General features: G+C 40.3%; 1 protein-coding gene across 8 annotated transcripts in view; it reads right to left on the bottom strand.

Annotated features, from left to right (window-relative positions):
* Positions 1-11,187, bottom strand: part of IBTK (inhibitor of Bruton tyrosine kinase) — a 60,363-nt gene extending 49,176 nt beyond the window's left edge. For 7 of the 8 annotated variants that reach the window (XM_080616434.1, XM_080616440.1, XM_080616437.1 and 4 more), the window contains exon 1: positions 1,445-2,617. In XM_080616434.1, the coding sequence (XP_080472560.1) occupies positions 1,445-1,768 (324 nt within the window). In that variant the 5' untranslated portion in view covers positions 1,769-2,617. Of the gene's footprint in view, positions 1-1,444; positions 2,618-11,000 lie in introns of those variants that run through there. The other variant, XM_080616435.1, reaches the window with a different exon arrangement.
* Positions 11,188-13,553: the final 2,366 nt, after the last annotated feature.

The following is a 13,553-nucleotide window of genomic DNA, read 5'->3' as shown; positions in this document are numbered from 1 at the left end:
GCCAGCAACATGTCCTCACAGCTAAGTATGGTGAAAGCATCCAGGGCTGCATGTGAGTGTTGCCAAAAGGTACTCATCACACTACAGCATTACTCAGCACTGGCAAGCTGCAACTCAAGTGCTGGGTTCAGGTCTGGACTCCCCACAACAAGACAGACATGAACATAAAGAAACAAGTACAGCAAAAGACCACGAAAATAATGACTGAGGCATCTGACAATAACACAGTACAGGAGGGAGAATTCAGTTAAGGAACTGGGAGGCAGATCACTCTTCATGAGTGTCATTCTGCTCCTTAGAAGAAGATCAGCAGAGCTATCAGAAAAATGTCATTCATTTATGCACTGAGAAAAGAAAAATATACTTGGGGAAAACTGTACAGGCCTCCTGTAAGCAGCTATCAAAGATACAGATATACACACATTAGGAGACTGGTTACTTTTTCAGACCTCACATACACAGTTTCAGTTTTCTAGAGAACAGAATTAAGAAAAATTCCTATACAAACACCTATTTTTGTCAAGTTTAATGAAAACTTCCTCACTATGTAACGGTACAGCACATTAAATACATACTTAACAGTTATCAGACCTTCAAGAATTAAAAAAAAAAAAAAACAAAACCAACCTGAATCCACAACAATTTTGCTTAAAAACCTGTTGAAAGCAGACAGCTTTATGTTTACAAATGGCTAGTCACTGCCATGACTGTAAAAAGGCTGAACTCCAAATAGAAAATTATCTGCCTTAAAAGGTCAGCTTTTAAGTAACCCTGAACCACAAATACTTTGTTTTCTCGCATGATTAAAAGGACCCTGAACATCTCAGCCATATACAAACCTTCCCTTTGCTGTACTTGGGAAAGGAGGAACAGAAGGAAAAGCAATCAAAAATATACGTAACTTGCTAAGTGGTAGGGAAGAAACAGCAATTGCGAGAAAGGAACGAGAGGCACTAAGCAAAAGCCCTCGTTAAAATATGAATGAAATGGGGATTTGCTTAATGAAATGTTCCATATCTTAAAGTGCTTCTCACTCAAAAGTTAGATTCATTTCTAATTATAACTCCAGTTAAACTTTCATTATTTTATGTTCTCTAAAAACACTAATTGGTATAATTACTGAAGAGTCTATTTTTATAGCATCTTTACTCTGATCACTCTCTACTTTCAGATCCTGACCATAGTATCATCTACACAAAACAGTCTTCAAGGAAGCCCACAACTAATCAGCATCCTTTTGTCAGTACTGATTTCTCATGGGCAAAGGCAGACGTCTTTTACAAACACAGAGTTAACATTGAAGTAAACCAATACACTGTGATGTAAACACAGCAGTAAGACAACACTCAAAAGACTTCCAGTCAAGTTTAAAACCCTCCTTTTACATCATTAATACGCATCTAAAAATTGTAGATGAGGGAAACTACAACTGCAAATCACTCACCTTCAGTAATGACAAAACGCAATCAATATATCCATAAAATATACTTCTGTGCAAAGCTGTCCATCCAGATTCTTTGTCTTTCACTGAGAGATCTACTCCTTTGGTCTCAGCCAACCAGTCTAGCACGCCTTTTTTGCCACAAGATGAAGCAAGATGTAGAGCGTTTCTACCAAAGGCATCCTTTACAGTTGCAGCATTGTAGCAGTAAGAAGAGAGAAAGGCCTTGATCTGGCCTTCGCTTCCTCTGGTTACTACAGAAATAACATCCAAAGCATGCTGTAGAGATCGACATTTTGAAGTGCACTCTGGCATGAGAGAATTCATTTTCACCTACTCCTCTCCTTAAGGGGAACAGCCCTTAAGTTTATCAAGGCACTCAATTCAGTACACAACACAGTGCCTTAAAAAATTTTGTAATTCCAAGGATGTAAATCCAGTTTTATTGAGCTGCCATTAGAAATATTTGTACTGCTATGTTTGGCACTTGATCCAAATAAATATTTATAAATATATATTTTTAGAAGTCTTATTTCACCATCTTATATAACAAATATTCTTGTCCATAAAAAATTCCAAAAGCGAACTATCTCAATTGTGCAGAGGGGGATTCCCCCTCCACACGATATTAATTCTTCTAAAACTCCATAATTGCAAGGGAGGCCTGGAAGAGAGCAAAACAGAACAGATTAATTAAAAAAAAAAAAAATAAATCCCCTGCACTTCATATTATATATTACAAATTCCCCTGCATTTGACATGCAATTTAAATGCTTATCAAACTAGCAATGTGGCAAAGGTTAACTGACCTACCCTGCGCCATCTAAGCTTATACTCAGGCATTCAGCCAGTTTAAAAGACCATGACTCCACTCCCCACCCCAGCCTCCAAAGGCAGGAACCTCCTCCCTTTCTTTTACATAAATCTTCGAGCATACATGTGAACTGTATCTGAAGTCATAATCCAAAAATCACCCACCAACAAATCCTTGGCTATCAATCAGAAGCTTTGTCACACCCAGAAAGAGGGAGAGCCCGCCACGGTTTCCCTTAGCCACTGCAAAAAACGATTGCTCCCTGGTTTCTCTTCCCTGGCCCAAATGACTACCCATCTCCCTACTAAGTCTCTTCTACACAATCACCACGAAGGCTCCCCTCTCAGAGCAATGGTGAGAGGAAAGATAGCAAAAGAATGAAGCAAAGCAGCTTCAGTACAGGAGATGTGAATTCAGGTTGTCAGCATTTGTGCAGGTCTAATGTTTAAAGCTTCTCAAACAGGTGGGAAGAAGCGAAGGCTGAAGTTGGAAGGGGTAAGGGAGGAAAGAGGAGAAGGCAGCAAAGATATAAATTCTTCTACATTAAAATATATTCAAAGTCTTGGGCATACAGCATTTCTGCTTATCTGTGCATACTTACCTATAGCATATCCATCTTTCTCAAAAGTTAAAGAAGGCCTGACAGAAGCAATCATCTAGCCTGTTAAATGTGTGCAGTTAAAAGGGTTACAGTACACGAAGTGCAGACAGCAGTATAAAAATCAGAGATAAACCCATCTAAAACAGAAAAAGTGAACTATATACATCACTGATACACTGCCTAACTTAATGTGAACTGCTACTCGGTCTCAAAAAACATCACACTTCAATCTTTCAAGCATAAGCTGCAAAAGTGAGCGAAATAGTATTCAGTCATATGTTAACCTTCCTTGATGTTTCTGCTTGCTACGCAAACTGTAATTTAAAGTTGTTTTATCTGTGAGTAAAATATTCCAAAAGAAGCTGGACAATTTCACCATGAAAGCTGAATAAATAAAACTAAAAATGCTAACAAATCCTTGGGAGGAGAGGGGGGACACAACAAAACAAACAAAAACCCCACCCTGCTATCTTTCCAGCTCAGTGGTTATTGTATATGTGCATACTCCACTCCTTGATCCCCACCCCTGTCAGAAAAAGCCTGTCAAGCTTACCTTCCCTTGCTTTTCAGGCACTAAGTGTACAACCACATTTTGTTAATGTCTCTATCTACAAACAACTGTCAGGGACAGATTATTTTGCTTGGAAAAGAAAATAGAAATCCCAGTCCTTCTCCTATCTCACAAATTATCAAGATAGCTTTCAGCTTGGTGGCAATCCGTTTAGAGCAAATACTAGTAATGGAATCTAAACTTTCATGAAAGAAAACCAACCCAATCATTTCTAATCTAAGAGTATTTAAACATATCATGACACCAAGCTGTGTGGTTCCGTTGATACACTGGAGGGAAGGATTGCCATCCAGAGGGACCTCGACACGCTTGTGAGGTGGGCTGATGCCAGCCTTATGAAGTTTAACCATGCCAAGTGCAAGGTCCTACACCTGGGTCAGAGCAATCCCAGGCATGGCTACAGGTTGGGCAGAGAAGAGATTCACAGTATCCCTGCAGAGAAGGACTTGAGTGTGTTGGTCAATAAGAAACTTGACATGAGCCAGCTTCAGTTCACACACGCAGCCCAGAAAGCCAACCGTATCCTGGGATGCATCAAAAGGAGCACAACCAGCAGGTCGAAGGAGGTGATTCTGTTCCTCTACAATGCTCTCATGAGACCGCACTTAGAGTATTGTGTGCAGTCCTGGTGTCCTCAACATAAAAAAGACATGGAACTGTTGGAACAAGTCCAGAGGAGGGCCACAAGGATGACTGGGGACTGGAGCACCTCTTGTATGGAGACAGGCTGAGAAAGTTGGGGCTGTTCAGCCTGGAGAAGAGAAGGCTGCGTGGAGACCTCATGGCAGCCTTCCAGTATCTGAAGGGGGCCTATAAAGATGCTGGGGAGGGACTCTTCATTAGGAACTGTAGTGATAGGACAAGGGGTAATGGGTTAAAACTTAAACAGGGGAGGTTTAGATTAGATATAAGGAAGAAATTCTTTACTGTGAGGGTGGTGAGGCACTGGAATGGGTTGCCCAAGGAAGTTGTGAATGCTCCATTCCTGGCGGTGTCCAGCGCCAGGCTGGACAGCCTTGGGTGACATGGTTTAGTGTGAGGTGTCCTTGTCCATGGCAGAGGGGTTGGAACTAGATGATCTTGAGGTCCTTTCCAACCCTAACTGTTCCATGATTCTATGACAAAATCTTCAATTTTGAGGGTTGGTTTTTTTTTACCTCATTCAGAAGGAATTAAATACTTGGAATCAAAATGTGCAGATCAGAAGTTTTTTGGTATATACCTTCAAAGCAATTTCAAACAGCAGGCAAATGAAGCCAGGGGGGCAAAAGGGGGAAGAAAAAAGTGTTTTTTATTCACTACAACTTAGTCACTCATCCCTCACCAGGTGAAACATTCAGAAATATTTCAAATCAAAATTGACCACAACTGTTTAGCTTAGCTCTGTCACAGTAAGCTTCAGTTCACTCTACAAGGTATTTTACAACCAACATAAAAACTCCTGCAGCAACACAAGAAGTGTAACATACACGTATACGGATGCTTCTCCTTTCACCTTCTTTAAAGCCTCAGACTATAAGGAAAAGTGAATCACCATCGCAAGCTTGAAACAAAGCTCTAGTTTCAAGAATGCAGCCTGACTTGCTGCTCCAAGGAATCGAAGTGTGACAGACTCAAAGTATCAGCAGGCTTAGATTACCAGCACGTTAAACACTCTTCTAAATAACAATCATTTAAAAAAATAAATATTTGGACAGCTATTGGAAAAGCATCAGAAGTGCCATTATCCTCAAACTAATTTGTCATGTTTCATCAATATGCCACTAGGCAATAAAATTATGCTGTGGAAGAAGTATTAATTTTACATATACCTTATAAAGCAAATCTTAAATACAATTCATCATTAAGACATTGCTATTAGTGCTACAAAGAAAGAAAAGTAAAAACAAAAAGGACAAAGAAAAGTTATTCAGGGGAACCATAAAATAGACTCATCTGTTAGGTAAACTGGTATGAAATGGCACCACCCCAGGAAGTAGCCCTGCCATGCCTCGTGCCATACCTTCCCTGGTGCAAATACACTCAAGACACTGAATTGTACGAGAAAACAATTCACAAGAAAGCAAATCCTGGTTCCAAAAAACCCTTGTGACATTCCAAAAAAGGAACGGAAAGGTCAGAGAAAAACTTCTTCAAAACATCTGAGCGCTAGTCTAAACAATAAAATACCGTGAACAATAAACCACATATTAAAAGAATAAAAAGTCTCATACTAGATAGAAATATAACCTTGCATAACTTATCCTCAATCCATTATGGTGACATTTACTGCAATTATGTGAACCATGACTCTGCTGAATTATTTATTTACAGGTCATTCTAACCCAGCGCTCCCTACTATAAACATTATAACACTAGAAGCTATATTAGTACATTGATACTTACACCTTGAGTTTCGAGACAGAAGGCTACAGATCAAGATTTTACTCCTCCATAGTAAAGACTGGCATGCCACTAACACCCACTATCATGTTATTACAACATCTGAAAAGGGTTAATAATCAGATCTGACTATTTTTAAATACAAAGGAGGTCTTTAAATGAAACCTTGAAACTTTAAATTTGTGAATTGATGCTCATGTCAGGGTGAAAACCTTTGTGCTGTCCAAATGCTTACTAGTATATGGAGTTCCAGCTGCAAATCAGCACCCAAAATAAGCACAAAGTAGTAACAGCACCAGCATTTTTTACACATTGAATTTAAATGTCCATAATATGGTGCCCTTCTGATTATGAGTATCTGTTTTTATTTGCAGGTGTTAGGTATTTCTGCAGGCTTCTCAGAACTAATCCTATTCATGTCATAACACCAGTGTCTTCCTAATGCTGTAATTATTAAAAGACATATATAGCTAAATATCATCTTTTGAACATTTTTATGATACAACAGGCATCATTTGGAATTCAATGTCTTAATAAAAACTGATTCCTAATTAACATTTTCATTATAGAAAAAAAGCCACCAAAAATGAGGAATCGGAGCAGTATTCAGAGTATCCTACAGATGTTTTATTTCAGCAGCAAGCAGATTTCTGAATTTTCTCTTAGAGACACGAGCTACTTATACAAGTTCACAGCCCAGGAAGGTTTAAAAGATTACAACCAACTTGGAAGGAATTCCTAAGTAGCAGGAAAGCGTGTGTGGTATTTTGCCTCCTGAAACTGAGCTCAGGAGTCTGAGTTCCAGCTCTGCCCCTCAGAAAGGCAAAGCACTGCACCACAGCTGTCAGACACACAATAAGGCAAGTGTCAGATGTGCCATCTGACCTTATGGAGGCAGAACTCCTGCAGCTGAAAAAACACCCCTTACCTACTGTGGCTGTCTCAAAAATCTGTTTCTTTCAAGAAGTCAGTACAAATAGGCAAATATTTGGCACTTGTTTGTTAAGAAGTCCAAAATCAAAGCTGCACATCCATAAGACTAAGCTAAGGAATACCTTAGGGACTAAGGATGATTATGGCAGTAGATTTCAGCTTCTGCAAATAGCAAAAGGCAGATGTGAAACCTCAAGATTTTGATCAATCACTGGGAAAAATGAACTGAGCTGGTAGATGTTTCCCACTGTGGAGTTCCAGAAATATCTCTGCTTATCAAAGCTGCTTACATGGGGCTTCTGGTGGGTTAGTGCTTACCTATTTTGTTATCCAAGATGCTTCCCAGAATAGATAAATATATATATAATCATTTTCTGGTAATACGAATTCTCACAAAAATTAAGCCCAGAAAAAAACATGATGAAACCAAGGCAGCTCTGGGACCTCCTACTAAGTATTTGTTTCTTCATTACTGTCTCTCAGAAGACAAACCCAGTGAAGGCAGGAGCATATTAAGCACAAACATTTGTGATGAACAGAATACTGACATTCAGCACAGAGGCATCACAAGCTACTGGGTGTAGGCAGATACTAGACTGCTCATTCCCACATCTGTAGGATCATGTTCTCCATCAACACATTCACAATTTTCTTTTTTTCTAGAATTTATTTCCACAGAGGTTGTATGCTCTTGGCTCAAAGATACAAGAGTGCTATGAGAAAAGGGTTGACAGCAACCAACCCCTATGACAAGGTTGGCAGTTTCAAAGTATGTTTCTGGCATTCAGTCTGGGAGGCACATGTGATACTAGAATTCTTATCTGTGGTCTTCCAAATTCTTCTTGATGAAAGCCTCTACTCACTGTTAGATCTAGCAAAATCTGGTTAATATGGATGTGGATACCAGTTCCAAGGCAGTGGCTAGCAGCTGCTGTTGCAGTTGTTTTCATCCTAATAGAGACAATGGTCTTGTGTAAAAGTGAAAGAAAACAAGAGATTCAGCTAGTTAGAGTTCAGTGCCACTTGAAGACAGATCACTGGTTTTGCATCTTCCAAGTCCTCTGCGTTAAAATAACTAATTGTCAAATTAGTGTCATGGCCTTAAAACCCAGCTCTAGGATGCTTTACTAAGAATGTCTTTATCAAGACCTTACTTTACCTTTAAATTGGCATAACCTCATTCCTTTCACTCATTTTCTGATGGATTTTTTTTTTGTGATACTGATTTTTTGCTAAACACCAGCTGCACCTGGGATGCACTTGGTGAAAAACTACCTAGTATTTGGCTCTCCTAAAAATGGAACTAAATAATGGTTTCTATTTTCCACATAAAAGAAGCCTAGAGTTTCCCTAATACTCCTCCTTTTAAAAAATTTAAAAAAAAAACCAAACCAAAAACCAAAAAAACAAGAACAGGGCAAATAATATAGCTTTCCAAAAGGTGCAAAACTCAGGTGCTCTCCCTTTTGATATTAAGTTGCTAAATATAGAGAGAGTCCATCCTTACAAGGGTAATGTGAGATCTCAAAGACTTCCAGGGTGGAGTTGAAGGAAGGCTGTTTTTTAAACAAGCATGCTGATAATTAATAATATTCTCCAAGTTGATCCATTCACACATTTCATAGTATCACAAAAGGCCTGTAACCATAACAGCATGAAAATCCTGAAAATATCTGTACTCAAAACAAACTTATGGAGACACCATGCAGACTACTCGATCAGTAAGCTAATAAATAAATAAATAAATAAATAAATCTAAAGCTGTACAGAAATAAAGCCATGGGAATTTGCTATCATATAGCTGTTTTCCAGGATTTTCTGTTGACTGGAGTCTTACCTCAAGGCAACTTCTACTAATACATATTACAGTAGTACTTTAGAGTCTCACAAAAGTGACTAGCAAATCAAAGCTGGGTAGTAATAATAATAATAATAAAAGTAGCATTGGCAGTAAGCAACATATCCTCAAGGAAACGCACATGAATTCCTAGATAAATATACAGCTTTCAGCTATAAGCAGCACAGAACAGTTAGACTACTGATTTCCATTCAGAAGATTACTTATCCACAGATAGCTTAACCTGTTCAGAAATTCCCTTCACATTTGTTTAAGTCTGGGCATAAATCTAGCCTTTTCAGTCCCTTTAACAATATTATTTGAATATACAATATATTTGGTTGGGGGGGGGAAGAAGTGACTGAATATACAACGCAAAAAGGGTATGCAGCAGCTTAGAGTAGTTTGGCAGTCAGAAATTCTCACATAGAGTCTTTTAAATAGCTAATTCTTTTTGTTACAGAAGCACTGCAATACAAGGCACAGGAAGTAAGGGTTCTGTTGTTCTCAGTACACAAACACACCAGGTAGAGTGCTGCCTCTAGCTGAGATACCAAGGTTTAAAAGAAGTAGGTTAGTAGAATAAAACTTTAGAAATAGAAACTAGAACTACTAGGTTTCCGAAACAACCTGTGAGTATATGCTGAGAAAACTGATCTATTTTCTCCTTCACCTGTGGTTTCTACAGACCACAGAGTATGTTTGAATAAGACAGCTGTTACATAGTCTCCTAGAATGGTTAGGGTTGGAAAGGACCTTAAGATTATCTAGTTACAACCCCCCAGACATGGGGGGCGACACCTCACGCTAGACCATGTCACCCAAAGCCCTGTCCAACTCTTGTCCATTTTACCCCTGACAGTGGGATAAGTAGTCATTTGTTCAACTATCATAAAAGGTTAAGTTTATATGTCAGGAAGAACTTTCAAATGATAAACTGAATGCTAGTGAGGCTCTCAAAACGGGCTAGACAACAAGCAACCTGTTCAAGTTTCAAGTAAATATGACCTGCCTGGAAGTAAAGCTAGAGAGGAAAACCAACCTGCCTTTAAAAACACCAAGTTCTACATGCCTGCTATGTCCCCTGGGCCATGGACAATACAAGCTGCTTCATTTACAGGGCCAGGGCCTCTGTGCCACCACTTGGCACAAGTAAACCCCCAGCACAGACGACCTTTAGAGGTTCTCTCCAGTGTTTCTACAACTTCCGCATTCAGTGACAACGGCATAATCCTTACTGGATGAGGCATTCAGTGATCCAGTAACTCTAATCCATTTGCCCCTAACAGTGCTAACAAGCACTGCCAATTAAAGGCAGACTCGCCTGTCAAAAAAACCACTAAAATGCCACTGGTAGCTAAATTCAGCTGCAACACGTCATAGCACATTTATTAGTCAGGAATCACAATACATAAACAGTATGAAATAAACACACTGAAATACTGTACTTGGCATATCTAGAAATAGTCACAACTACTCACATTTAATAACTGTAAAATGAAATAAAACATACAGAAAATGGTATAGGCAAAATTATAGCAAGGGCATTTCCACAATAACAATTTTTATTGAAACAGATAACGTGAAGATAAGCCAAGAGTGATGAACCACAAATCTATTCTAGAATTTCACCACACTTAAAACTATATCCAATATATAGATCAACTCTTAGGAAAAGCTGACTTTTCTGAATTATTTTTGAACTTCCTGTGCAATACTACTAATGAATACCCACATCAGATGCTGTTGGTTGATCATTATTTTTTATAAACCACAAACTGCAGTCAATTACCATGAAGACTGAATTGCACTGCCCATGTCACCAACAAAAGGCCTGGATTTCAGAGGTCTGGTGGTTTGCCCCTAAAAAGACTGCACAGAAATATCCTTTTAAGCTAACTACCAGATTTCAACTCTCTAATGCTTACACTGCTGCTCAAAGCCAGCAACACTGTCAGCTGCTACCAAAAGCCACAGACGAGTATCACCCACAAAGTCAGAACACAAGAGGCTTGCCGGGAATCTCCAGCTAAGGAAATCTGGCAAGGGCCGCTGCCAGTGTCAACAGGGAGGTCTCAAGCGTTTCAAAGAACCAGCCACAGGCCATGAGCAGGCAGGGGGGAAGGTAGCCGTTTTGACTACCACTACAAATGTCCACGTAGCCGGGAAGTGACGAAGGTCAGAAAAGACTTATCAGAACAGGCAGCCAAGCCACTTTTCTTCCGCCTCGAAGACGGTCCCCTCCCATCATCCTACGTGGCCGGCTGGCTCTCCAGCCCGGGGCTCTCCCCACTCCTACAGTCCCCCACCGCCGCAGTACTGTCCCGTCCCCTCCGGCTAGTGCCAACCATGATACTGACACACGCCCCCCAGCCCTGCTCCCTCTCCGGACACATCAGGAGGTCGCGGCCCGCCCCTCACCAGTCGCTAGATGAATGGACTCGGGCGGGCAGGGCAGGACGCGCGCTGAACAGCGCGGGGGCTCATCCTCAGTGACACCGGGACAAAGGCAGGGCCAGGCTGCTGCGGCTACCCCGACACCTCAGGCGATGGTGACGGCAGCGGCGACGGCGACAGCCGGTGCCAGCACCTCACAGCCAGGCGCAGGGACAGCAAACACCGCACCACCAAAGAAGCAAGCCACCGATTGGTAGCGGCTTTGCCGCACCTCGCAAACCCATTGGCTACGACTACTACCTCAGCTCCGCCCCTCGTGGCTGAGCCCGGATTGATTGATAGCTGGGTCTGGTGGGGAGGGGGCTGGCGTGGTGGGCGGGGCCTGTCTTGAGGGGCAGTCCCTGGGTCTGCAAGCGGAGGGTGGAGATGGTCGTTGTTGCGTTGAGGAAGGGGTTGGCCGTAGTGTGGAGAGAGAAGGTGGAGGGGAGAAGGGTGAGATGTTTTCAGTGTCTTTGTCTGTCAGCCTTCAAGAGAGAAGCAGCGTGGCCAGCTCTGAAAGAGGGGGACGGGTTTCTGGTGAGGCCACGCCTTTCCAGCAGGACTCGAAAGCAAACAAATCATTAGCATGCAGGTCTCTATAAAATAATGAGTTGAGAGGCAGCATCGAGAAGGTTGTGTTGAGGCAGATTGCTTTAGAATAATGTAATTTCTCTCTCTGACAAAGCAAGTGGCCCGATTGATAAGATGCAGTTTGATTTTTTGAGGGTTTTAACGCTAACTTGGTGCAATCTCATAAGGAAACTTTACATGTGCACAAGGATTTGAAAAAATGCTCTTGTAAAGTAATTACCTGTGGCTCACTTAATGTGTTTTTCAAGTAAACTCCGTGAGGGCTCAGTTCATTTCTGCTTTTTAATTCACGTCTTGGATGGTGTAATAGGTGCTACAGATTACAGATTAAATCTGGAAGAGAATTAGGGTGGGGTGGTTTACAGGGGGTAGTAGGGAACTGAAAAAAGCAGTACCTAATATAGCGTACAAAGTAAAAGAAAAAAGACACATTATTTTTTCTAAAACACGGAAAGACATTAATGACAGTGTTAATGCCAATGGCCAGAGTTTCTATGTGTATTTTTAAACCCACAGTTTTATCCTGTGTGGTGCAAGCATTAGATTTTCAAATAGCCTAGCTATTTTTTAAACCACAAAACAATTGAAGTGGAAAAGGTTACGTGTGTTCTTCAGCAGCAAATCAATATGGATAAGATTGAGTAGAAGTTTTTATAGGTGGATCTCAAGTATTTTTATCCATGCCACCAGATACAGTTAATGTGAATTATGCAATCTGTTTTCTGTATTTTACTGTATAAATGTTCGGTTTGCCAACACTCATTCACCATTGTAACTAACCCTGCGTGCTATGTGAAATTTGTCTCTGTGTTATTTTCCTAGTGATAGTTTCTTTCTTCAGTCATAAACTTACCTCAGAGGTGGCCTTGCTCCAAGTATGCTTCCAGCTGGCCTAAGAACAGTAATGACCATCTGGGAAGATAAGGAGGCCCAAATACAGCAGAAGCCAGTCATAAACAGTGCTTTGTTGTAATGAATTCAAGTGAATAGCTGGGACAGGAATCCTTTGGAGAGATAAACAGCAAGAGACTTAAAGTAGAACAAGGCCCAGGACAACATGAATAAATTCTATATGAGAAAAAATATTTTCTAAGAAGCTGGACTGCCCTTTGGGTCTTCCGTGCAAAGTAATACTACAAAGAGTAGAAAACTACAGCAAGGGCCACAGGAAATCTGGAAAATAATACCCAGTCATGAATAGGACCTGATGGAATGCGGGTCAGTCAAAACCTTGACAGAATAACCAAAGGCTCTAGCAATGAGTTTCTATGCAAAAGTTTGATCTCCTCTGCAGGATCTTCACTATTTTCATGGAAAAATAGGGTACTTAATACTACTTCTGTTGTTTATTGTTCAGGCTTTTCTAATTGTCCCCAGCACATAGGTCAATAATAGAAACTCCTTCTATCTTATGCTGCCTCTTTAAAAGCAGCAAAATAATGAATATCATTCACAGAATCAGGGCAATATAGTTTGATTTGTAGAGATATGTTGAGGTGATAAGGTAACATAAAACAAAAACAGCTCAAGCGTGTTAACTTGAGCCTCTGTTTAAATTATTGGGTTTGTTTTGTTGTTTGTTTGGTTTTTTTTTTTACCAGTGGAAAATGACATTGTGTAAAAATACACTATTTTAAGCCTTTCAGAAGAAGTTGCAGGTAATGGTGATAAAAAGCCAGTAACAAGTCACTGAAGAGTCTTTGTTAATTGTGTAGTCCAACAGCCAGATTTGTTGAGTTCCTGAAGCATATAGTATGTGCCTGACAGTTAAGAATTGTTCATATATATGTTTTTTTCAGTCTGTGATGAAAAGGTTTGAATTACCACAAATAAACATGTAATCATTTTATAAGCAAAAAATGTGTCTCTGACTCAAAAAACTAGAAGAGAAGCACTTAAAAAGGAAAACCAGTATACCGTCTTCAGAATTTGAGGAGACACATCAAT

This window comes from Psittacula echo, assembly GCF_963264785.1.
Source record: "Psittacula echo genome assembly, chromosome: 4".
Lineage (NCBI taxonomy): Eukaryota > Metazoa > Chordata > Aves > Psittaciformes > Psittacidae > Psittacula > Psittacula echo.
The sequence above is the reverse complement of the archived record's forward strand: the minus strand, read 5'-3'. Positions and strand labels throughout refer to the sequence as shown.